General features: G+C 46.7%; 1 protein-coding gene across 1 annotated transcript in view; it reads left to right on the top strand.

Moving 5' to 3' along the window:
• The first annotated feature begins 14,657 nt into the window (after nucleotides 1-14,657).
• The window catches only part of PXYLP1 (2-phosphoxylose phosphatase 1), a 41,911-nt gene continuing 29,318 nt past the window's right edge, over nucleotides 14,658-27,250 (top strand). The window contains exon 1 of the mRNA XM_068986867.1: nucleotides 14,658-14,736. Coding sequence (XP_068842968.1) covers nucleotides 14,658-14,736 — 79 coding nt within the window. The remainder of the gene's footprint in view (nucleotides 14,737-27,250) is intronic.

Here is a 27,250-nt window from a genome sequence, read left to right as displayed (position 1 = left end):
GGAAGGGTCAGTCAGTTCAGTTGCTCAGTCATGTCTGACTCTTTGCGACCCCATGGACTGCAGCACGCCAGGCTTCCCTGTCCATCACCAACTCCCAGAGCCTACTCAAACTCATGTCATTGCTACCATCCAACCATCTCATTCTTTGTCACACCCTTCTCTTCCCACCTTCAATCTTTCACAGCTTCAGGGTTTTTTCCAATGAGTCAGTTCTTGGCATCAGGTGGCCAAAGTATTGGAGTTTCAGCTTCAGCATCAGTCCTTCCAATGAATATTCAGGATTGATTTCCTTTAGGTTTGACTGATTGGATCAGTCCCTTGCAGTCCAAGGGACTCTCAAGAATCTTCTCCAACACCACAGCTCAAAAGCATCAGTTCTTTGGTGCTCAGCTTTCTTTATAGTCCAACTCTCACATCCATACATGACCACTGGAAAAACCATATTTTTTACTACATGGACCTTTGTTGGTAAAGTAATATCTCTGCTTTTTAATATGCTCTCTAGGTTGGTCATAGCTTTTCTTCCAAGGAAAAAGCGTCTTTTAATTTCATGGCTACAGTCACCATCTGCAGTGATTTTGGAGCCCCCAAAAATAAAGTCTCTTACCATTTCCATTGTTTCCCCATCTATTTGCCATGAAGTGATGGGATCAGATGGAAGGGAACTGAGACTAAATAGCAATCCAGAGTCCTTCCAAGATAAATGTCTGTGTTTCTATGTGACCATGTTCTTAGCTCTGTTTTTGCTCTACCTGTCTCTTCATACATGCAAAGGAGACAAAAACACCACACCAGTTTTGAGAGTTTCTCAGAACATCTGAATTAGAGAAGTTTTGGATCTCAGCATATGGATGCGGTTACAAGTCATTCCCCGTCACCCCTCCACAGCACCTCCGGCAGGTAGTTGCCCATTTGACCACCTCCTTAGGTCGGAGGGCTAATTCTGTATCGATATTGATGCTGCCAGCCTCTCACTGAGTCACCCAGCAGTTCTCTTTCTTTCTTTAAATTTTTAATTTATTTCTTTGTGCCTATGCTGGGTCTTTGTTGTTGCGCTTGGGCTTTCTCTAGTTGTGCTGAGGGGGGCTACTCTTCCGTGTAGTGCATGGGCTTCTCATTGTGGCGGCTTCTCTTGTTGCAAAGCTCAGGCTCTGGCGCATTAGGGCTTCAGTGGTTGTAGCTTGTGGGCCCTGGATTGCGGGCTTAGTAGTTATGGCACACAGGCTTAGTTACTCCCCACCCAGCAGTTTTCTGAAAGGTATTTTAGAGGCATAGAGCTCCTGCCCACCAGCACTAGCAGTGATAGTGACCCACGGTGACCCACTGTGAGGACCTGGGGCCCCATGCCCCGTCACAGCTGAGTCATGAGGTGGGCCAGCGGCGAGCACGGGTTTGTCAAGGCTCTCTCGGTGAGTGTGCTCCCAGCCTGAATAAGGCCTCCTTGGGAGAAATGCCTCAGTCTGTTGTGGGGACGAGTGTTCTGTTCATGGATCTGTCCATAGCAAAATTCTATTTCCCTGTAGTATTGTTAACATAGAAAATACAGCTGTTCAAAAAGCATCAGTGACCTTGGCAGCCTGTACTTTCAGGCATGCTTGATTCACCTTGCACAGTTGAGATTCTCAGGACATTGTAAGCCTTTTTTTATTTTTTTGGCCTTTAAAATTATTACTTTATTACTGAAATCTTCAATTGTACAGCACTTACATTTCCAGTTTTACAGCCCTGCCTATTCAGTCCTTTTGTGCTTTCCTTGACATTTTAAGAAACTTTTAATTGACACAGTTTGCTTGCAAAATAAAAAGAATCAGCTATATTTTTAAGTGGTTTTGTGGTGAGTAAGGCTTGCCAACTGCGTGTTCTCCTTTTTGTGTTGAGGTACTTATCATTGCTCTTGACATTCTAAAATAAGAATGCCAGTTTCAGATGCAATGCTTGTAAAACTTAAGAAAGAGCAAGGCAGCCAAGTTGGCTAGAACCCAGACATCTCCTCAAATGTCAGGGGAAAAAAAAATCACTGAAGATAAAATAAAAGTGAAAATCCTGGCTTGCTGGATTATTTATTTCAGTCTGTTCTGGTTCTGAGAAATGATCAGTAGCCCTCACAAGTTTATCCTTTGTCGAGCTGGAAAAAATCTCAAAAGGGAAAGGGATGGGTACCTGTAGCTCAAAAATACAGGGGGAAAAAAAACACTTTACTCATTCAGGGATTTAAAAATACTAATTCTGCAGATTATGTGCCTCAAAATCCTGTTTGGGAAGAAATGACAAATAATTCATGCTGCATATTTAAGCACATGTGAATATGGAATAAAAGGTCTGTTTAGTAGAGCTTGTAGTCAGTAGGCTGAGGGATGCTGCTCTGCTGGTTATACCCGAGCAAACCAGCACTGATGCCCCTTAAACATATAATTATGACGACATGTGCTTTGATTGCTAGATCTGAAAAGGGCTGCTGCTGTCATCAGATGACTGGGTTTGAGAATAATTTTCTAGAATAACTGTGTGTGTTGTCAGATCTTCTCCAGCTGTGGGTTGGTACAGGCATCCCCTCCCTCCCTCCGCCCTGACAGAGCTCCAGTTCTATTCAGGTCTCTACCGTCTCCCTCCCTGTGTGGGTCTCATCCTGCCAGGAAATGAATCCTGATTGATTTTACCCAGTCTCTGAGCTCCATTCCTGGTGCCAGCAATCAGTCTGGAGCACGGGCATGTGACACAGTTCTGGCCATTAGACATTTGGGGAAGTCCACTGGAGAGTTTCCGGGAGGGCATCCTGGCTTCCAGTAGACATGTGCGGGATCGTCCCCTTCTGCCTCTGCATAGGGCCAAGTGTGATGCCTGGAAAGTGGTCACCATCTGTGACTCTTGAGGGGAGCCATCCTAAGCACAGGGGATGGCAGAAAGCCCGGAGATGAAGAGATCCTGGCTTCCTGATGATGCCTTCAAGTTGCTGACTTCAGCCACTCTGGAGCAGCAGTTCCTAACATTGTGCATCATTATGTGAGAATGTTGATGAGTCCCTTTGCATTAGTAGGGTTTTCTGTTACTTGCAGCCAAGCCATCTGGATAGCTACATGGATAGTTTGAGATAAAACAAAACATACAACTCAAAAAGAACAAAGGTTACCCCAGCCATGTCTCATTTATATCACATCTAAGAGTGATGTTCAGCCTGGTCAGCGATGAGCCTCATGCAGTTCACCATGAATATGTGTGTGCTTATTCATAACATCCCTCAGAGGGAGGCCTCATAGAGAGGACCAGTGTTCTTTAGAGCTAATGGTGAATTCCAGTTAGGGTACTTCTCTGGCTGCTTTAAAAGAATTGAGATAACAATGACTTACAAAAGTTGTGAGATACATTTTAGTGACATATTTTATTTTCTTGGGGACCAGAATCACTGAGGATGGTAACTACAGCCAGAAAATTAAAAGATGCTTTCTCCTTGGAAGAAAAGCTAGCCAGTGTATTAAAAAGCAGAAACATCACTTTGTGGACAAAGGTCTGTATAGTCAAAGCTATGATTTTTCCAGTAGTCATGTACAGATGTGAGAGTTGGACCATAGAAAAGGCTGAGCACTTAAGAATTGATGATTTGAATTGTGGTGCTGGAGAAGACTCCTGAGAGTCCCTTGAACTGCAAGGAAATCAAACCAGTCAATCCTAAAGGAAATCAACCCTGAATATTCATTGGAAGGACTGATGCTGAAGCAGAAGCTCCAATACTTTGGCCACCTGACGTGAAGAGCTGACTCATTAGAAAAGACCCTGATGCTGGGAAAGGTTGAAGTCAAGAGAAGAGGGTGACAGAGGATGAGACAGTTGGATGGCATCACCAGCTCGATAAACATGAGTCTGAGCAAACTCCAGGAGATAGTGAAGGACGGGGAAGCCAGGCATGCCGCAGCCTATGGGGTTGCAAAGAACAGGACATGACTTAGCAAGTGAACAAAAAGAAGTATGAGCTGATAGATGGTCAAGGAGTTGGGTGGACTGTCCCGCAGGGTCATCTGCAGTTCTTCTCTGTCATTCACATGGATGTTGTCTCCATGGGCATCCAGAAAGCTGGCTCACCACTACTACAGTGTTTCAGAGTGTGGGGTGGGGAGGAAGGAAGGGCAGAGTGGGGCAGTGTAGGCAGCCTCCTTTTTCCCAGAATTGCACAGATTACTTACAATCACAATTCATTGGGTGGAACCTGGTCACATCATGATGTGGTCACATGATGATGGCTAGTTGCAAGAGAGTCTGGGAAGTAGCTATCTCTAGCTGGGCGGCCATGTGTCCAGCTGAAACTTAGAGGATTCTGTTGGTAAGAAAGTGAGAATAGACACTGGAGGAGTGTCTGCCACAGTGAAGAGGCAGACATGTGAGCGTGACCACAGCAGAGTGCTGGCTGCCACTCTCAGGTTGTGGAGCAGGTGTGTGAGCCAGGAGGGCCAGGCTCCCTGAGCACCCTTGTGCCAGTTCTGACCTGCCCTTGGCCTGTCTTCCCAGTCAGACAGGGGCCTTGTACCAGATAGTGTTTAAAACCTCTTCAGACTCTGACTTGTTCTGGCATGGCCCACATGCACAGGCATTCTGCCTCTGGAGTGGGTGCAGAGACAAGGCGGCAGCAGGCTGAGCAGCCGCACGTGGGTGGTGGGTGTTAAAGCCATAACAGAAGTCACTGCTGACCTTTACTGGGAGCTTACTAGGACCCCGGAACTGGGCTGTGTCCCTTATGTGGATTGACCCCGTGAGCCCTTACATGCCCTGTGAGACGGATTGTTCCATTTCACGGATGGGGCAGCTGTGGCTCAAGAAGGCTTAGAGAAGGAGGCCTGGCCATCTGACTCTAGAGCCCACAGGCTTAACTCCATGTCGTGGGGAGGACTGGGACTGCAGTGGGATTTGTGAGGCATAGCAAGGTCATGGTGAGCCCAGAAGTCAGGGCCAACATCGGGGGTGATCTGCAGCATCGATTCTCCCCCTCCATGGTGACCCCATAGCCAGGAGGGGCTGTTGCCACTCTGTACCACATCTGGGCATGACACTGTGGGTTACAGCACCCCTCACCAGCAAAGGCTGTTCTTCAGGAGGAGAGTATTGCAGGTGAGAGAGGCATCTGGGGGGTCAGTGTGGGGCACAATGCAGAGTGTTCCATGGGGGCTCGTCACATGGCTCTCAAGCATCCTTTCAAGTGCTGCTCCTGCTGAGAGGGGCAGGGAGACCTCGGCCTGCCCCTGTCCTGTGTTCCCAGAGAAGGCTATGCTGGGAAGAGGTAGAACCCCAGCCCTAGAAAATGAGGGTCAGTGTATGAAGCAGGCCCGTCCCTCAAGCCGACACTGCTTGGTGGCCTGGCTCCTGACATCAGACGCTGCCTCTTGCTCCATCCTGGAGGTCAGTGGCTGTGTGCTCAGAGGGGACTCCAGGAAGGGAGGGGGCACCAGTGGGTGTGCAATATAGTCCCCTTAGTGGTGGGATTCCTTGGTTTTGTGGGCAGGCTGGCCTAGGTGGGGGGAGTGAGGCTCTTGCGGCCACCCACCTGTTGGGTGACCGCCCACCTGTTGTTGCCAGACCACAGGCAAACGCCACATGCAGGAGCAGACCCAGATGAGATCAGGGCTCCCTGACCCAGCCCCAGTGGGGTTTCTGGGCAGCCAGCAGTCTCTAGGCACAGCAGACTCACTGAACGTGAAGCTGTGGGGTGGTGCTCGGGCTAACCCACCCCCCTGTTCAGGGTCTCCTCACCCACAAAGATGCAAGCCCTCCTGCTGCTCCCCTCGAGTCAGGACGGTCTCATTTAGGGTTGTTTCTTTGGTTCATTCCTAAAATACAGTTATTTTCCTAAAATGCAATTACAAATGCCTCAGCTCCAGGCTGCTCTTGAAGACTGAACTTGGGCAGAGCCTCCTGCACAGGAAACCTGTCACCCTCTCTGGGCCTGGGTGGGTCAACCCCTCCCTCCCCAACTCTGCCTCTCATTGATGGTTCTAGTGTCACAAGCCTAATGGTCCATTTACTCATTGTTCCACTGAGCAGACTCTGAGCTTCCTTTTAAAAAAAAAAAAATGCTTAAAACGTCAAACATCCACAGAAGCACAGAGGATTATATGAGGTGCCCTCTAACATTCATCACCCAGCTTCAGAAGTTGTCACAGTTTGCAAGTCTTATTTCATTAATTCATCTTTGACCTCTCCCCACTGACCTCACCCCCACGTCCAGAATATTTTAAAGCAATTCCTAGATCTCATATCCTTTCTCCCATAAGTACATTTCAGATACGAGCTTCAAAATGGAAGAAACTGTGTCCTGTATCCTGCATTCTTGCCACCTTGAAAGTTGTTATTGTTTAGTTGCTAAATTGTGTCTGACTGTTTGCAACCCCGTGGGCTGTAGCCACCAGGCTCCTCCATCTATGGGATTCCCCAGGCAAGAATACTGGAGTGGGTTGCCATTTCCTTCTCCAGGTATTATTCCTGGCTAAAGGATCAAACCCATGTCTTCTGCATCGGCAGGCAGATTCTTCACCACTGAGCCACTAGGGAAGCACACTTTGGATGATGCCTGACACATATTGGCTTCGGGGAAATAAACGTTGTTTTGAATCAACTGATTGACTGGATGAATGAATTGGTTTCAACCTTTAGAGCCCAGCCTGCACATTAGCTGTCACTTGAGTAGCTGGAATGTGAGTGACAGCTGGGAGCCCACAGTCCCCGTGGTGCTTTCCAGGAAGTTCTGGAATCTATCAGGCTCTCACTCATCAGACTTTAAGGTTGGTTTATTCTTAGCCAGGCATCTTTGATTTTGCAATTAAACCCCACTTTGAGGTCACCTTGGAGATGGAGGCCGATGAAGATGTAGCTTTTACCTTTGTTTGGTTCATATTTAGGTCACAATTATAGACTTTAGGGTTTTCTTAATTATAATGCTATATTTACTTGGGCCAAAATGATTAGGACCGAAAAAAATCAAAGAATAGAATACATCTAAAGCATTTTCTTTAATACCATCTTTCGATTCCTGGTAATGGTATTTTAACTACACAAATGAGATAATTGAATGCACATTTTTCTTTCAAACAGTCTTGGTAATGTTTAAAACCCTAAATTCTGTACACTTTGAAGGGGACTCTGAGACTGGAGTCACTAAACGTGGCATTTCCAGCTTTTACAAGGTGAAAGTCAGGCCAGGGCTTGGACTTTGGAAATCTCTGATGGTAGAATGGTAGCTTGTAAAAATGCCTTTGGTATATTCCTTTTTTTCTCTTAATTCAGAAATGGTATTTACCATAATACTGTAATGAGAGCTGCCTATTTCCTAGTGCTTTTTTTCAAAATTACATTCTAAAGTATTCTTTCACTCTTCAAATCTATTGTAAAGTTAAATTAAGGTGACTGAGTTTTCTGTGTATCTGTTTTCTTTTTTGCTGCTTCATCAGGGATGCAGAGTAATAATTCTATTTCTGGATTTAAGGTATTTTTTACTTTGTGGGTTTAGCAGTGGGGACTAAAACTGTGCCCAGGAGACATTTGATGACTGGTGACTGTTAGATGTTCAGCCCACAACATGAAGCAGTTGTTTCCACTGAAGTATTTATAGGGGTTGGATTTGGTCATGATGCCATATTGAGTCAAGAGCATCTTCCATGGACAGTGATGTCTGAGGATTAGGAGATGTGGGAGCTATTCTAAAGTAGGTTTCGGTCCTACTCCCCCTACTTATGTGGCAGTGTCTCTTCCTGTGGACTTTGCTTTCTGGGCTGTGAGTGAGCAGACTGTGGAGACTCTGCTGAGGGCCGAGTCCCGGCTATCACTTGTGATGACGTGGACAAGTCCAGTGGAGTAACTAGAGGCGTTGCAGGAGACCCCATGTGTGTGTATGCTCCAAGCTCCTGTGAAGTGAATATGCAGGATTACGACCAGAAGGGAACCCAAGGAATGCCTGATTTCTTGAGTGCCAGAGAGCTTCCTCGCCAGGGATGGAAAGGAGAAAGGGACTCTGGAGAATGGGGCTGGAGCTTGAGCCACAGAGACAGAGTCCATTGGATGGTAATCCTGTCTTCTGACAGAAGCCGAGACACATGTTCCAGACTGGAAAACCTGTGGCAAGGCAGGACACCGCAGCTGAGTCAGCCCTGAGGAAGGCTTGCATGGTGGAGGCGGGGGCAGGAACAAGCTGCAAACGTGGCTCCCCACTGATGGATGGGGCTGGGCCAGTGAATAGGGAAGTGGCGGTGGCCAGGATTTGGAAGGGGAACAACAGTGTGCGGCAGAAGCAGCAGCTCAGGGAAATGGCAAATCTTTGTGTTTAGATGATGGAGTTTCCCTGGTGGCTCAGATGGTAAAGAATCCACCTGCAATGCAAGAGACCTGGGTTTGGTCCCTGGGTTGGGAAGATCCCCTGGAGAAGGTAATGAGACCACATGGGGCCAAGGCAAGCACTCCCGGCTGAGGCTCTCTTAAACAACCAGGCTGCCTGCCAGTCACCATACATGTGACTCCAGTGTTCTTGCCTGGAGAATTCCATGGACAGAGGAGCCTGGCGAGCTATAGTCCCTGGAGTCTCAAAGAGTTGGACAACTGAATTACTAGCAGGGGGGTCTGTATGATTCCTCCAGAGCTGGGGAACCAGACACAGCACATCCCTGCTTTGTGCCAAGTGCTCTGCGTATTGTGATATTTACTCCTCACTGCCCTTCTGCTCATTTACACTCTTATCCCCAGTCTTATTTAAAGATCAGTTTCCTGAAACTTGTCGAGATACAGTTGTCAGGAGGTCACACAGAAGGCAGTAGTCGAGCGGAGAACTGACACAGTTCTGCCAGCCTCTGAAGCCTCATGCTTTCCCCCGTGTTGGGGCTCCCCTGGGTCTTTTCCACTGGAGAAGTGAAGAAGCACGCAACTGGAGCCAGGCACAGGCTTCTCACATGGGCACACACCTGTGTACACACACTGCTTACTCACAGCGCTTACATACACATTGGGATCCTAGCTCCAACTGCAAACAACAAACTTCAAAGCTATGTGCGTTTTGCATTGTCATTATTATTTAGCTGTTTAAAAAGAAAAGAACAGAGCATGACCTTCCTCTCCAAGTTTTCTAGGAAAATGAGTTCCAGGAGAACAGCATGGAGGTGCTTATCTCAGGGTTCAGTGTCAGTGAGCTGCTCCCTCACCCTGCCCCTGGGCTGTGGACACACCAGACTGGTCTAGCACAAGCGGAAGGAATGAGATTCTGACCATTATTTGCCATTCGGACTGCCGAGGCAGAGTCAGGAAGTAGGGACACAGAAACCCAGAGCCTATCAAGGGGAAATGTTTGGTGTTCCCACGTGGAGGCTCGTGTCAGGTACGTGGAGATGTCAGGAGCTGGAGAACTAAAAGCAGTAAGGCAGTCACATGATCCCAGCCATCTGGTTAACCCAGCATAGCCTCAGTATTTTCAATCTAGAACTAAATATAGCCCCTTTCCCAAAAAGCCCTCAGCATATTGAAGAATGTGGATGAGATGGAGCTTTGACATGTGGGGCCTGCAAAAAAAAGATGAGGGAAATCTACACCCTGACTTAGAATTTCCTGGTAAAGACCCAAAGTGTTTTCTCTCTATGGGAATAGCTAGTTTTTGCTTTACATGTATCAAGCTTCCGAAACTTAGTGGTTGAAAACAGCAGCCTCCATATTTGCTGTGACCTGGGGGTTGGCCACACAGTTCTTGTAATCTGGGTTGACTCTTGATCTACGAGTGGTGTGGCTAGACTAAAAGGTCTGAGATGGCTTTGCTCACATGTATGGTGACTGGCAGGCAGCCTGGTTGTTTAAGAGAGCCTCAGCCGGGAGTGCTTGCCTTGGCCCCATGTGGTCTCATCCTCCAGCAGCTCGCCTGGGTGTCTTCACACTGTGGTCTCGGTGTTCTAAAAGCAGCCAGGGAGGGCAATGTTCTAAAAGCAGCCAGGGAAGACAAGCCCTAATGCGTAAGTGCTATTCATGTCTCTGTTTGCAGCTTGTCTGCGAAGCTTAGCTTTTGGCTTGTGGCCAAAGCATAGACCTTGTCCAAGCTTAGAGTCGGTCTGGGAGGAGATTTCCCAAAGCCATGAATACAGAAAAGCATGAACAAACAAACTGGGGGCCGTCACTGCAACAAATCAAACCTGCCTATAAGTCTGAGATTCAACTTAGCAAAAGCAGTTGTTTCTACCTGACGCCCAGCTGAAGATGACCCTGAACCACATTGTGATCTGTCCTCATGTGATGGCAGTGTTGGGAAAACCATAGACAGCCTCCTCAGCCGCTCTAGCAGCCTCATCTGCCAGTGAAGGGGGTGACAAGTCTCCCAAGAGGCTGGAGGCAGGAAGTGGTTGAACGGCCAGACCCAGCCTAGCACCGGAAGAAAGTTCCTGCCTCGCACACCCAAGTGCAGAGCAACCAAGAGGCGAGTCTGGTCTTCCAGCTGCAGAGGCAAGAGACACCATCAGGCTCAGAAATTGGGGGTGGGTAGATTCCCCAGGCAGCAAGGTTTACATTGCACAGTGAGATGCTAAAGATAGCATTTGAGCTGGAGTGACAGAGCGATGGATGGGGACAAGAACATGCGACCATTTCAGTACTCATGTAGCTGGAGGAACCAACAAACTGGTTAAGAAACTATCCTATTTCTCAAGAGGAGGGAGGAAGCAATAGAATGAACTGATGGAGATGAATAGGGGGGACTTCCCTGCTGGTCCTGTGGTTAAGAATCTGCCTTGCAATGCAGGAGACATGGGGACGCGGGTTCAATCCCTGGTGGGGGAACTAAGATTCCCACGTACCGAGAAGCAACCAAGCCCGTGCTCCTCGGACCACATGCCACTACCAGAGAGCCTGTGTACCGCAACGAAAGATCTCGTGTGCCACAACTAAGACCTGATGCAGCCAAATTAAAACCGAAGAAGAAAATGAGTAGGTAACAAAGCTAGTGGCATCATTTTCTTTTGAATACCTACCGTACACTGAGATTACACTTATTTAGCCTTTGATTCAGTCCTCACAACATAATTAGTCCCAACTTACAGATGAGGATACTGAGTCTCAGAGAGGTTAAGTAACTTGGCCCATGGTCACCAAGCTTGGGGTTCTGACCCAGGTCTTTCCAGCTCCAGAGTGCTGAGGACTTCATCTGCACGTGCTGCAGAGGTAGTCCCCACACAAAAAGCAGAGCTGCAGGACCCTCCTAACAGAATTCTGACAGACCCTAGAGGCCATATGCCAAGGAGGAACACTTGAAGATGTTTATGTAAAGGAAAAGGAGCCATTCCAAATGTAGTACTAGGGTCAAAAGAAGGCAATAACATAACAGAAGGGAGAGGAAGAAATGAAGGAGAGCTCTAACGTATTTATTGTTGGGGGTACAGGGACACCCACCCAAAGAAGGTATTTGCTCTGAACCTTCTTCTTCTGTGATCTAATCTCTGCGCACACACCCTACTCACCTTCTCCAAATGAAAAGGATCCCCTTCTAAGAGGATCATTATAAAGTAAACACATCTAATTGGGAATGACTGAGAGAGCGAGATGGATGTGAGAGTTGGACTGTGAAGAAGGCTGAGCGCCGAAGAATTGATGCTTTTGAACTGTGGTGTTGGAGAAGATTCTTGAGAGTCCCTTGGACTGCAAGGAGATCCAACCAGTCCATTCTGAAGGAGATCAGCCCTGGAATTTCTTTGGAAGGAATGATGCTAAAGCTGAAACTCCAGTACTTTAGCCACCTCATGCGAAGAGTTGACTCATTGGGAAAGACTCTGATGCTGGGAGGGATTGGGGGCAGGAGGAGAAGGGGACGACTGAGGATGAGATGGCTGGATGGCATCACGGACTCGGTGGACGTGAGTCTGAGTGAACAACGGGAGATGGTGATGGACAGGGAGGCCTGGCGTGCTGCGATTCATGGGGTCGCAAAGAGTCGGACACGACTGAGCGACTGAACTGAACTGAACTGAACTGAAAGAGCGAGACGTTCTGAAATCCACAGGCTAGTGAGTCAGAAGCAGTGAGCCGTCCTTGGGTAGCTAAGAAGCTGGCACGTGCCGAGAGCCAACCTCTTCTGTATACATACATGGGTGGCAGCTAGAGTCAGCATGCAGACGTGTGGGGGTGACACTGAAAGGCAGCAGAAAGAGCTTTAGAGGCACACCTCTCGTTTCATATCTGTCATCGCCACTTAAGAACCTCATGCCCTTAAGGTTAGGTTTTCCACTATTGATTCAAAATCGCCAAGCCTGTCCCCAGGGCATGTCATGGGAAACTCAAGGGAATGGGTGGTTTTGAGCAGGTAGAAGCTCCTGGTTCCTGGAGCAAAGGTTGGAGGCTGCCCTGGGGAGGCTGCTGTGAGGGAATGCTGACATTCCGCCCAGGTCAGGTATGATTTGGAAATACTGCCCAGTGTTTGCAGCGGAATGGCGGCGCCTTCTACGCTCATCCCTTGGGGGCTTGGTCGGGCCGCCGAGCCTGTCCCGGATGAGGGGTGGAGAGGCTGTGACTTGGATTGGACTTAGGTTGTTTTCTTTTGCGGCAGGGTGAGTGGGGGACAGTTACTGTTGAACCAGCAGATGAGTATTGCCAAGATCTCCCTCAAGGTCAAGGATACAAGAGAATGGACTGTGATGCCTCCCAGACACCCCAGGCAAGGAACTCTGCAGCCTGGATCAGGGAGCCACTCAGGCTTGATGCTTTACCTCTGAGAATGGGGTTTGTTTACAGGAGGGCTTCAGCCTCTTTGTTGCCTCAGGAGGGCAAAACTGTAGGCTGCATGTCAGTGGGCCCACATCCTGTCTCATTGTGATCTCAGCCACCTCGGGGGTTCAGTGCAGAAGCTCTGGCCTTGGGCCCCTCACCAAATGCAGATTCTGGTGAGCTGTCTTCAGGGTCTGTGGGTGTCCTTGCAAACACCCCCAGGTGGAGGCCACAGGGAGTTTCAGTTTTGGAAAGAGCAAACATTTATTTGGAGTCCTAAGTATGTTAAATCCTGATGGGATCAGCCAGGGTAATGTGTTGTTTTAGCCAGAGATGTCAGAGAGCTCCTGAGGCTGTTGAGTCCCTACCAGGACAAGGAAGTGGGTGTCTCCAGGAGGACAGATTATCTTGGGACATGAAGCTCTGGTCCCTGGAAAGGAGTGGGGACTAAAGGGACAGAAGCAGCGCTCAGGTGAAGGTGTAAATTGGGATTTGTTTGTTAACAGGGTTGCTGGATGCTGGACATACAGGCTCATTTGTGAGGTACAGTGTATTTTCATCAGTCTTTTAGCCGGTGTTGTCCTGTGGTAGAAGATCTGACAGGTCCCTTAAAGGAATGGTTCTCAAACTCCCCTGTAGGGCCTTGGGTGTGGTGGTAAGGTGAGTGGCGGCATTGGGGGGGGGGGGGCAGTAAGAGACCCCAGGGCTCTGGCTTCTGCCTCATTCCCTGCATAGTTTCTTAAAAATAACAACCTTATTGAGATATAATTCACATACAACTTACCCAAAGTGTATAATTCAGTAGCTTTTAATATATTCATGGAGTTGTGCGACCCTCACCATATTAGCAGGTGAGCTTTTATCTGATTGATTTTCTATTGTATTTGAAGGAGAAAAAGATTCTGCTGCTAAAATCAAGTTTGAAATAATGGTTATAATCTTGCTGTGGTTAAGAACCTTTTCTGAAGAGGCTGTGATTTTTCAAGTTCTATTTTAAACCTCAATGAGAACCAGAAAGTAAATTTGGTATCTAAGAGGTGGGCTAAATACCCATAGCAACCATTCCCTTTTTCTCACAGAATGGACATTTAGAGCCACATTTGGCATTTTTGTGAAGTCCTTTTGCACAGTCCTAACATGGTCAGGGAGAAGGAAATGGCAACCCACTCCAGTGTTCTTGCCTGAAGGGACGGGGGAGCCTGGTGAGCTGCCGTCTATGCGGTCGCACACAACTGAAGAGTCGGACACAGTCGGACACAACTGAAGCCACTTAGCAGCAACATGGTCAGAGGAAATTAGAATGGTGGGTGGGGCTGCGAGATGACCCATGGATGCAGCTGAAATGGGCCCAGTGGTCCAGGTTGCGGGGGAGGTCTCTAATTAGCTTATGGGGCTGCTTGATGTAGGAACATACCTTAGACATAGCCCAGCCATCCCTAAAGGTGTTAAAGTGGAGCATGAGGCAGTGACTGATGTTCAGGTTAATTATTGAGATCAAAGACGCAGGGTCATCATAGCGAAGTGTTCATCAGAAATGGTTGAAGAAGTTGGGGATCAGAATGGGGTGTTCATTTCCTGGTCCTTGTAAAGACTGCTTGGATCTGGCATATACTATAAGGGCTCAATAAACATCCTGTCCGTTTTTCTTTGCAAAGGCCATGCCATAAAATCTCCTTGCCTGTTGAGATCAGATAAACGAAGCCTTCCTGAACTGTTTCCTCTCATTAATTTGAAGGGTACCTTCTCAGCCAGGCTGATTTGGGGGCAAAGACATCAGCAACAGCGCTCAATTGTTCTCTGACCAGGATTCACACTGCCCTGCTGGAGAACAGGGCTGATCAGATTCTTTTCAGTTGACAAACTTGGTTTTCTGCCTCAGAAACATGTTTCTTGCCTCTCCTCTCTTCGCAGGACGTGTTCCTGATCTGAGATGAAACCATGAAGAGAAGATAAAATAAACAATAATGCTTTTCCGCAATCGCTTCGTGCTGCTGCTGGCCCTGGCTGCACTGCTGGCCTTCGTGAGCCTCAGCCTGCAGTTCTGTGAGTGTGGGTATGCGTGCTGGGAGGGTAAGGGGGCTTCTCTCTGGAGCAGAAGCCCCCACGGGAAGGAAACACATAGGTCCCAAAGCCTTCGTTCTTTTTTTTCTTTCACCTTTTTTTTAATTGAAATATAGTTGATTTACAATGCTGTTAATTCCTGTTATACAGCAAAGTGATTCAGTTATACGTATATATATATATATATGTGTGTGTGTGCCGTGCTTAGTTGCTCAGTCGTGTCCAGCTCTTTGCGACCCCATGAACTGTAGCCTGTCAGGCTCCTCTATCCATGGGGATTCTCCAGGCAAGAATACTGGAGTGGGTTGCCATGCCCTTCTCCAGGGGATCTTCCCAACCCAGAGATCCAACCCAGGTCTCCCACATTGCGGGCAGACTCTTTACTGTCTGAGCCACCAGAAAAAGAATGTGTGTGTATGTGTATACATCTTTTTAAAAAAATACTCTTTTCCATTATTGTTTATCATAGGATATTTTTTAATTGGTGGGTAATTGCTTTACAGTTAGTTTCTGCTGTACAGCATCATGAATCAGCTATAAGTATACATACATCCCCTCTCTCTTGAGCCTTCCTCCCACCTACCCCCCATCCCACACTTTAGGTCATTACCTGTGTTCTTTAAATAAACAGTGAGGTTTCAAATAACTCAGTCTTTTTAGTGTTGCTGCTAGAGGTGGGTGGGTGTACATCTTTGCTTGTGAGGAACAAGAGCAATCACTTGGCCTCATGACATACTTTTGGCTTCTCCCTAGATTCCTCAACTGCCTGGTTATTCCTGGATCCTTAGTTCAGGTTCCCAAGGTGTAGACAGTGAGTGGTCAGCTTGTCTCCTCATGCTGGGCCACACAGCAGAGGTGCTTGGCTTGGGGGCTGAGTGTCCCATTATCAGAGAGGGTGGAGGGGTTAGGTCCCAGTACCAAACTGGGCAGCAGGGACTGTGCATTGGGAAGTCTGGAGTGGCAAGGCAGCAGCATGGCTGAGGAGGCCAGTCCACAGGCCTCACCACCTGCCCTCGGCCCATGCCTGGGGACCTGTGCTCAGGCTGAGCCCCAAATCTATGTCCCCTACTACTCCCTAAGGGTGGTGGTCCTCAAACACAGATCCAACCAGGCACTTCCTTGGTTGTAACCCTTCAGCAGTGGGTCTCTGAGAGGCACCTTAGCCATTCTGGGACCCCTGTCTCACCTCGAACCCTACACTACAGCCTTGCTGCTGAGTGGCTTGGCATTCTCTGCACATCCAGGCTGCTCTCTGTGCCTGGAGCTGGTCTGTCTGCCTGGACTGTTCTCCTCACCTCCCTTCTATCTGCCTCCCATCCCATCCTCTCCTCCACATGGTTCATTCACCCCTTTCTCCTTCAGGAAGCTTCCATCACTCCCCACCTGGGTATGGGCTTCTTGGTTGTACATCTGGGGTGCTCTGAACCTGCCCCACTCCTTGCACTAGCCATGAAGTGAAGTGAAAGTCGCTCAGTTGTGTCCGAGTCTTTGAGACCCCCCTGTAGCCGGCCAGTCTCCTCTTCCACGGGATTCTCCAGGCAAGAACACTGGAGTGGGGTGCCTTTCCCTTCTCCAGGGAATCTTCCCAACCCAGGGATCGAACCCAAGTCTCGTGCATTGCACGTGGATTCTTTACCATCTGAGCTACCAGGGAAGCCTTGCAATATCATAATTTTTCGGTTGTGTGTCTTTTCCTTCTACAAGACTGGCTGCTCTTTGAGAACAGGGCCCATTTCTGCTTCCCTCTTTATCACAGGAACCAGCCCTGCCAACCACATAGGAGGTGCCTCAGGAGTGTTTCAGTGAATGAATGAATCTACACCTGCTCTGGAAAGCAGGTGAACCCTATTTCTCTATCCTTCTGGTGCTGTGTACTTGTAAGCCAAGAAAATATCTGTGTGATGCTGGTAATTGTATTTTTGCTGCTGCCTACCTGCCCTCCACTTTCCTGCTCACCCCAGCGGGTGGGAAGCAAGTGCTTGGCCCTCATCACAGCTTAGGATATCTCTGGGAGGAGGTGGCATTGCTGTCACACTCTGCATGATGGGAGGAAGGGCAGGTGGCCAGAGAGGGGGGATGTTCTGAGTGTGCTGAGGGACATGGGAAAGACTTGGCGTTCAGAATGAGTGGTTTGAAGGGAGGAGGCTTTGAGCAAATTTCCCTGCCTCACCTCTGATTTGTGACATATTCCACACACACATCTAGTGCATATGACAGGCACTTCTAATAGTAAAGAGAAGTAAAAGTGCTCACTTTATCCTTCCAGAATAGGAAAATAGATTAAGAGAAGGTGGGCATAAGAAGTTTAAAGATACTCTAGATGGTTAATGAACTATATTAAAAAAAAAATCTTTTCCAGAGAGTGTTTGGAATTAGTCGTTTGTTTGTGGCTTTTCATTAAAAATTTTCCATCCTTTGCTTGTAGGATGTTTCAATCAACCGTGGTTCTTAGTTTGAGACACTGACAGGTTCTGAGACGTGAGTGTGGGTTACTTGTGTTTGCTGCGTCTCTCTTGCATGAGGGTTTCCACGTCACTGAATTGGCCTGTGTGTTTCGCTTATATAACTCCTCTGAAAGTACCTTCTGTTTTAGGAGAGGCAATTTTCAGCCGTACTTATTTTAGGGAAAGATTTTCAGGATAAATTGGCTAGCCTGGGTCTGAGGTCTTTACTCTTCAACGCGTTGGGAGTTTGGAGAGATATTAAGATATGCACCTTCTTACTGCTCTTCTGCTTCTAGGTAAACCGTAACTTTGGAATTTAACAATTTTTGTGAAAATTGAGTTAAATTGCTTTATTTATTTAACCACTTTATTGGTTGCTAATTATTATGTTGTAAGAAACTGGACTAATTCATAATACAAAGGTGTCTGCTTAAGTAACACTTATATTTTCATTCTTACCCTAAAATATATGGACTTTTTTTCTTTTCTATTTCTTTTGACTAATTTTTGAATATCAGATTAGCACATATAATTGTTTCAGGTAATATATTTGAGACAGTCAAATGGAACTTGGCTTTCTTATGTTTTAAGTAAATAGTATAATTTTGTTTTCTATGATTGTGTATTTTATTTAGACACTTTGGCAGTTTCATTTTTCTGATGCTTTGAATATGAGAAAGTCATGACCCAGGTTACAGTGAAAAAATCAAGTTGCTTAAATAAGTGTTTCATCCTCTCGGTACAGAAAGTGTGTATGTGTACTAACGTATATTTATTAAGTGCTTATGTATGCTGGAGATTTTTCTACATTATTGGGGCAGAGGTGGTTGGGAGAGGATACGAAAAGATTAAAGTACAGTTTGTAGTTTCTCAAAGTATGTTTATTTTAAATGGTAATAATGACTCACTTTATGCTAATAAGCATTAATAAGAATCATTCATTTTGTATTTTCAAGTCCTTGATGTTTTTGAGTTTGGAAATGCAGTGATTCTGAAATTCCTGATAATCGAAGAAGGGAACAAGTCAGGCATAAATATCATTAGTTATTCTAGTTAAAATAAGTGGAAAAATAACTTCTCAGACTGCGGGACTCCTTCAGTGTGACAGGAAAAGGGTTATGAAGACTTGTGGACGGTTCCTTATTTTGCTGCTTTTTCTGCTCGCTTGTAATCGTCTATTTTCCTGCTTCAACCCTTTCGTTCACGCTCATTTTGTGCTCATTTTACCGCCTTCCGAGCAGTCCCAAAGTGGCAGCGTGGCCAGAGCCCAGCTCCCAGACCCTGAAACCACAGCCTTGGGGTTGAATGCTGCTCGGCCACTTAGCTATGGTGTGCCTTCAGCAGGCGTGGCCTCCTGGAGCCTCTGTTTCTTATTGCATAAAATGAAGTTCACTGTTGCTGCTTTGAGACATTGGTGTGAGAAGGGAGATTTTGTGGGAGAACCTTTGGCTCGGGAAGCTCAGTCAGTGTAAACAGTACAGAGTCCTGTCACGATGCTTCCTTAGAAGTCAGGGCTCTTGGTATCCCAAACGCTGCTTCAGCCATTGTGGAGAGAGCTTTTGAAGCAGTGTGTGTGTGTGTGTGTGTGTGTGTGTGTGTGTGTGTGTTAGTCACTCAGTTGTGTCCAATTCTTTGTGACCTCATGGACTATAGCCCGCCAGGCTTCCCTCTCCATGGAATTCTCCAGGCAAGAATACTGGAGTGGGTAGCCATTCCCTTCTCCAGGGGATCTTCCCAACCCAGGGATCAAACTGGGGTCTCCTGCATTGCAGCAGATTCTTTACCATCTGAGCCACCAGGGAAGCCCCTTTGAAATAATATATCATGCATTTCTTTCTTTTAAATCACAGTTCAGTGGCCATGATAGGGGGTCAGTCTACACGGGTCATTGGTATCTTGGGCAGGGCCCTGGTGGACCAGAGCAGGTTTCTAAGGGAAATGTCCATGGTGGACTGGAAACTCAGCTTCCCAGGTAGAAGGGGGCGGTTAACCTGCCAAAGTGAAGTTGTCTTCAGTATCTGAAGAGCTCTTATCTCTATCCAGTATCTGTAAGAGGAGTCAGCCCAGCTCTGTGTGGCCTGGTGACCACGGAGACATATTTCAGTTCAGCGGCAGGTGAGGTTTCCTGACTGTCACGTCAGGTGGAGGTGGACTGGCAGGATGCACACCCTGGAGCATCGCTCTGTGAAGAATAGAACAGCAGGCAGGTCACTGGGCCTGATCCCATTTAAAGCCTTCTCAGACTCTGAGGTTTGGGGAATTTTATCGTTCCTTGTTGACCCAGGACCTTGAGTTGGCATAGCGCTGTCCTTCAGCAAACATTCCACTGTGTGCTGGGCCCTTGGGGTTTCATCTCTCAAGGGCCAAAGGAGCTGTCTGTCTAGTGAAGGAGAACCCTGAGCAGATACTTGGCACTCAAGGTACAGCGTGCTCAGACAGGAAAGAAGTAGCCCCCCCAGGAGCTGGGGAACAACGTGGACTCTGGAGCCAGACTGCCTGATCGAGTCCCTGCCCTGCCACTTACCAACTGTGTGAGCTCAGGCATGTTTGCTACCCTCTACATGCCTCATCTGTAAACTGGGGAGGGGGACAATGAGAGTTTCTGTTTCATCGGGTTGGTGAAGGATATTTTATAATATACCTAGAACAGTTCCTGGCACATAGTGATCACTATATGCATGCTTGTTAAATAAAATGGTTGAGATGAATTATGGCAGGGTGACATGGGAGGATGGAGGACAAGAAGCCAGCCCATGTAGGAGGTCAGAGAAGACTCCCTCCCAGGGGAGATGACATCTGAGCTCCAGCCTTGAGGGATGAGTTAGAGTTGTCCATGAGGAAGCTGGGAAGGGCGTTCCTGGCAGATGGAGGCAGGTGTGCAGAGCAAGAGACAGCAGGGCCAGGTTAGTCACCTGTGTGTAGCTGTGAAGGTGGACTATGCCAGGGCCACCTACATCACCATGTTATACCTTGAAGATACTAGAGCCCCTGAAGCAGGAGGACAGCATGCCATCAGATTCGTGTCTGGGAAAGGCTGCAGTCTGGTACAACGTTTGCCAAAGAGTGGTCTCCTGAGCCCCTTGATTAGAGTAGCCCTGAGAGTTTGTTAAAGTGTATGTTCCAAAAACAAAGAAGAGCAGATCTGTGCCCCTCCCCAGGGAGTCAGAACTGTGGTTCCCTCTGGGGATGCTAATGTACACAGAAGTTGGGTGCTGCCCATTCAGAGGCTGGTGGGAGGGTAATGCTCAGAGAACTCGGGGGCTACATCCCCGCTCCAGTTGAAGGCTGAGGATGGCTTTGATGAAGGTGTCGGGCCCGAAAGGAAGGAACAGAGCTGAGAACGTCAGATGATGCTGCGGACTTAGAGCTGATCTGGGGTGCAGTGCAACCAGGGTGGAGAGAGAGGGGAGTGTGACTCGGAGGTCTCGTAGGCTGCCCCCATTCATGCGTCCACGCTGTCACTCACACAGTCCCTTCTCCACCTGGGGTGAGTGTGCCGAAGGCTGAAGGAAGTACCCAGAACACGGTCTGGGAGGTCAGCCATGTGGGGCCGATGTCCCCCGAGTCTGGATGAAGAGGCTGGGGGAGAGTGCTCTGAGCAAGGAGAAGCAGGCAGCTGGACGGGCTGGTGGGGAACAGGGGAAGAGCTGGGGAGTTGGTGAGGTGCATCAGGGCCGTTGGGGGTACCAACGGGCACATGGGTGCAGGTCCTACTGGAGGTGATTCCAGGGCCTGAGCCCAAGAGGAAGCCCGTTGGAGCCCCTGTTTGCAGACCTTGTGTCCAGCATTCCCTGCTCTCCCTGGAGCCCATGGAGGCTACTCCAGTCCCACAGCCTGTGGGCTTATATTTTTTGGCCCAAGCAATGTTTTCACTTTGGAAAATTTATTTACCAATGTTTTTAAACTAGCCAATTTCACGTAAACTTCTAGCCCCTCTTTTAAGAAGCAGACTGTCCACAAGCCATGGCCCACAGTCCTTTGCAGGGACCTCAGCTGCATCCGGCTGCAATCTGAGTAGGGGTGGCGAGAGCACCATGCTGAGCCCTGCCAGCTCCGGTTTGTGCTCCGTATGCCTGCAGAGGGGAAGGACAGGGCGAAGGTGAAATGTGGGCAGATGGAGGAGGAGAGGCCATGAAGGAGACAGGGCAGCAGCAGGGAGGGGGACTCCGAAGCCAAGGGGCTGGCAACCTGCCCCAGGTTCTCAGGTGGGCAGCCCAGGAACCCCAGCCTAGCCAGCTTTCATGCATGTGCAATGTATGTGCAAGTGGTGTGTGTGTGTCAGTGGTGTGTTTATATGATGTGTGTAAGCAGTGTGTGTGTCAGTGGTATGTATATGATGATGTGTATGCTGTTTGTGAATGTGTAAGTGATGTGTGTTTGATATGCATGCAAGTGGTGTGTGTATGTGATGTGTGTGGTGTGTTTAAGTGGTGTGTGTATGTATAAGTGGGCTTCCTGGGTGGCTCAGTGGGTAAAGAATCTGCCTGCAATGCAGGAGACACAGGAGACGCAGGTTCAATTCCTGGGTCAGGAAGATCCCCTGGAGAAGGAAAATGGCAACCCACTTCAGTATTCTTGCCTGGAGAATCCCATGGACAGAGGAGCCTGGCAGGCTACAGTCCATGGGGTCACAAAGAGCCAGCCATGACTGAAGCAAATGAACACAGTATGTATAAGTGATGTGGGTGTGTATGTGTGGGGTTTGTATAAGTGGTGTGTGTATGTGTGGGGTGTGTATGTGTGCGGTGTATATAAGTGGTGTGGAGGGTGTATGTGTGCTGTGTGTATGTATAGTGTGTTTTTATGTCTGGGGTGTGTATAAGTGGTGTGTGTGTGTGTGCTATGTGTATAAATGCTGTGTACGTGTGGGGTGTGTGTAAGTGGCATGTATGTATGTGTGGTATGTTTATGTGTGGTGTGTGTATAAGTGGGGCGTGTGCATGCACATGTCCAGTAGCTTCCCTGGCACCTTCCTTCCCTGCATAGCCATCATTTTCCTGTGTCCTCCAGCCCGCATGTCCCCTCCCTCATGCTGCTTTGGATCTGTTGTCTTCTAGCAAAGGGCAGAGCCAAGCTTGGTAGAACAGTGTGTAAATTAAAAGAAAATTGCCTCTTGAGCAAGAGAGCGAGGAACCTCTGCAATGTGCCAGGTGTTGTGACACTCACCTTGGTCCGCCCACCCTGGTTTTAGCCTCAGCCCACTCTTCAAGGGTGGCAGCTCCTGCTCTTCGTGGGCCCTTCTGCAGGGCCTTGGCATGTGGTGGTGGGATTTTGCTGAGGCCCAAATACGCACTGGGAACATTTCATGCAAAGATGGGCTCGATAAAGGACAGAAATGGTATGGACCTAACAGAAGCAGAAGATATTAAGAAGAGGTGGCAAGAATACACAGAACTGTACAAAAAAGATCTTCACGACCAAGATAATCACGATGGTACGATCACCCACGTAGAGCCAGACATCCTGGAATGTGAAGTCAAGTGGGCCTTAGAAAGCATCACTATGAACAAAGCTAGTGGAGGTGATGGAATTCCAGTGGAGCTATTTCAAATCCTGAAAGATGATGCTGTGAAAGTGCTGCACTCAATATGCCAGCACATTTAGAAAACTCAACAGTGGCCACAGGGCTGGAAAAGGTCAGTTTTCATTCCAATCCCAAAGAAAGGCAATGCAAAGAATGCTCAAACTACCACACAGTTGCACTCATCTCACATGCTAGTAAAGTAATGCTCAAAATTTTCCAAGCCAGGCTTCAGCAATACATGAACCGTGAACTTCCAGATGTTCAAACTGGTTTTAGAAAAGGCAGAGGAACCAGAGATCAAATTGCCAACATCCGCTGGATCATGGAAAAAGCAAGAGAGCTCCAGAAAAACATCTATTTCTGCTTTATTGACTATGCCAAAGCCTTTGACTATGTGGATCACAATAAACTGTGGAAAATTCTGAAAGAGATGGGAATACCAGACCACCTGACCTGCCTCTTGAGAAGCCTATATGCAGGTCAGGAAGCAACAGTTAGATCTGGACATGGAACAACAGATTGGTTCCAAAAAGGAAAAGGAGTATGTCAAGGCTGTATATTGTCACCCTGCTTATTTAACTTCTATGCAGAGTACATCATGAGAAACACTGGACTGGAAGAAACACAAGCTGGAATCAAGATTGGCGGAAGAAATATCAATAACCTCAGATATGCAGATGACACCACCCTTATGGCAGAAAGCGAAGAGGAACTAAAAAGCCTCTTGATGAAAGTGAAAGAGGAGAGTGAAAAAGTTGGCTTAAAGCTCAACATTCAGAAAATGAAGATCATGGCATCTGGTCCCGTCACTTCATGGGAAATAGATGGGGAAACAGTGGAAACAGTGTCAGACTTTATTTTGGGGGGCTCCAAAATCACTGCAGTAGGTGACTGCAGCCATGAAATTAAAAGACACTTACTCCTTGGAAGAAAATTTATGACCAACCTAGATAGCATATTGAAAAGCAGAGACATTAGTTTGCCAACAAAGGTCCGTCTAGTCAAGGCTATGGTTTTTCCATTGGTCATGTATGGATGTGAGAGTTGGACTGTGAAGAAAGCTGAGCACTGAAGAATTGATGCTTTTGAACTGTGGTGTTGGAGAAGACTCTTGAGAGTCCCTTGGACTGCAAGGAGATCCAACCAGTCCATTCTGAAGGAGATCAGCCTGGGATCTCTTTGGAAGGAATGATGCTAAAGCTGAAACTTCAGTACTTTGCCCACCTCATGCAAAGAGTTGACTCATTGGAAAAGACTTTGATGCTGGGAGAGATTGGGGACAGGAGGAGAAGGGGACGACCGAGGATGGGATGGCTGGATGGCATCACGGACTCGATGGACATGAGTCTGAGTGAACTCCGGGAGTTGGTGATGGACAGGGGGGCCTAACGTGCTGCGATTCTTGGGGTCGCAAAGAGTCAGATATGACTGAGCGACTGAACTGAACTGAAATACGCATAATCATAACGGCAAGCAGGCTCCTGGTCCTAGTCTTATGTTCTGCCCTCAAGCTGGGGGACTTTGTCATTCTCTTTTCTCTGTCTGGTGTACATTTTATGGAGCAAAACAAGTGTCTGAATGATGTGCATCAATTTGGGGATTCATGAAGGTCTTAATATGTTTTGGAGGCAAAAGTTTGGGGATGCAACCCTTAGAATGCCATGGCTCTAATGTATTTTATAGTTTAAAATCACAGAAGCTTTTAATTTTAATTAGATCCCATTTGTTTATTTTTGCTTTTATTTCCAGAATTCTGGGAGGTGGATCATAGAGGATCCTGCTGTGATTTATGTCTGAGAGTGTTTTGCCTATATTCTCCTCTAGGAGTTTTATAGTTTCTGGTCTTACATTTAGATCTTTAATCCATTTTGAGTTTATTTTTGTGTGCGGTGTTAGAAAGTGATCTAGTTTCATTCTTTTACAAGTGGTTGACCAGTTTTCCCAGCACCACTTGTTAAAGAGATTTGTTAAATAAACAAATGGGATCTAATTAAAATTAAAAGCTTCTGCACAACAAAGGAAAATATACGCAAGGTGAAAAGACAGCCTTCTGAATGGGAGAAAATAATAGCAAATGAAGCAACTGACAAACAACTAATCTCAAAAATATACAAGCAACTTATGCAGCTCAATTCCAGAAAAATAAACGACCCAATCAAAAAATGGGCCAAAGAACTAAATAGACATTTCTCCAAAGAAGACATACGGATGGCTAACAAACACATGAAAAGATGCTCAACATCACTCATTATCAGAGAAATGCAAATCAAAACCACAATGAGGTACCACTTCACACCAGTCAGAATGGCTGCGATCCAAAAATCTGCAAGCAATAAATGCTGGAGAGGGTGTGGAGAAAAGGGAACCCTCCTACACTGTTGGTGGGAATGCAAACTAGTACAGCCACTATGGAGAACAGTGTGGAGATTCCTTAAAAAATTGCAAATAGAACTACCTTATGACCCAGCAATCCCACTGCTGGGTATACACACCGAGGAAACCAGAATTGAAAGAGACACATGTACCCCAATGTTCATCGCAGCACTGTTTATAATAGCCAGGACATGGAAACAACCTAGATGTCCATCAGCAGATGATTGGATAAGAAAGCTTTGGTACATGTACACAATGGAGTATTACTCAGCCGTTAAAAAGAATTCATTTGAATCAGTTCTGATGAGATGGATGAAACTGGAGCCGATTATACAGAGTGAAGTAAGCCAGAAAGAAAAACACCAATACAGTATACTAACACATATATATGGAATTTAGAAAGATGGCAATGACGACCCTGTATGCAAGACAGGAAAAAAGACAAAGCTGTGTATAACGGACTTTTGGACTCAGAGAGAGAGGGAGAGGGCGGGATGATTTGGGAGAATGGCATTCTATCATGTATACTATCATGTAAGAATTGAATCGCCAGTCTATGTCTGACGCAGGATACAGCATGCTTGGGGCTGGTGCATGGGGATCACCCACAGAGATGTTATGGGGAGGGAGGTGGGAGGGGGTTTCATGTTTGGGAACACATGTAAGAATTAAAGATTTTAAAATTTAATAAAAAAATAAAATTAAAAAAAAAAAAAAAAAGAAAAAATAAATAAATAAAATCACAATAAGTTTCCTCCGGGGTTTTTATTTTGGTGAGTTGAAGTCGAAAAGAATGAGAAATTTAAAATTAGGGCGTGCATTTTTAATCTATGGATTCTTAGTTTCTAAGTAGAATTTTTATTTCTTAAATTAATCATGATCGTTTTCTTGGAGATTTATTTTGTTTGATTTTTTTATCTTTATTTATTTATTTATTTTTGGCTGTGTTGTGTCTTTGTTATTGTGCGTACTTTTCTCTAGTTGCACCGAGTAGGAGCTATTCCTTGTTGCAGCGTGAGGGCTTCTCATTGAGGTGGCTTCTCTCATTGTGGAGCACAGGCCCTAGAGTGCGTGGGCTCTGTAGTTGCACCTCCTGGGCTCTAGAGCACAGGCTTAGTAGCTGTCGTACACTGGCTTATTTGCTCCACAGCATGTGGGATCTTCCAGGATCAGGGATCAAACCCGTGTCTCCTATATTGCCAGGCAGATTCTTTACCACTGAGCCACCAGGGAAGCCGCTTGTTTGATTTCTGAGAATTTTCATTTTAGTTTTTCTTTGACTGTTTTGTGTGTAACTGCCACATAGAGTTAAATATCTTTGGGTAGAAAAAAAGTTCTGTAGATAAGTGACAAAGTTAAGCTAGACAAATCAGTGTCTTAAGTTCATGTCATACTTATTTTGGAGGAGGTAGGTACCAGGTGGGCCCGTCCATGAACTAAAAATGGGACACATTTATGTCTGTGGATCATTTCTAGTTTTCTTCCAGGGTAGAGACATGGTTTCTCTCTCTCTCCCTCTTTCTTCCTTCTTTCTTTCCCTCTTTCTTTGTTTCTGATCTTAGAGAGTTTCTCCTAGGGATAAACTGGAGGATAGAGATATATGCTCAAAGATGTTAGTTGCAGCCCTGCTTGTAGTAGGAAAACGGGGTCAAGAGCCAAAATGTCCAGCAGGAGATACTCCTGCATCCATTACACCATATTCACATAGACATGTCAGTATTGACTTGAACGGTTGTCCATAATATATTAGTTAAAAAGACATGTGGTACCTTTATGTGAGTATGTGTGTGTGTATGTGTGTGTGTAGTCAGCGGTATTGATTAAGAAGGTGAATCTCCCTTTTTTTTTTTTTTGGTTAAATAGACATTTATTCTGTTATTATATAGTTGAACAATCTCTACACACAAAATAATATGGTTTAAGATTTTTTTGAGTTGGAAGGAATTTGGGTTTTAAAAGGTTTTGCAAGCCTATTTTCTGGAAATCATTTAAGTGGGCCATTTTAAAGACCCTTGAAGAAAAAGAAAAATTGGTTCAGAAAAACCAGCAATTAAATTTCAAAATCAAACTATTTATAAAGATAGCAAGCCAAGAATTGGGGTAATTCCTCTTCTGTATTTCCTGCACTCAAATCCACCCTGGGAAACAGAAGCCT

The sequence above is a fragment of the Capricornis sumatraensis genome, chromosome 1 (assembly GCF_032405125.1).
Source record: "Capricornis sumatraensis isolate serow.1 chromosome 1, serow.2, whole genome shotgun sequence".
NCBI lineage: Eukaryota > Metazoa > Chordata > Mammalia > Artiodactyla > Bovidae > Capricornis > Capricornis sumatraensis.
The sequence above is the reverse complement of the archived record's forward strand: the minus strand, read 5'-3'. Positions and strand labels throughout refer to the sequence as shown.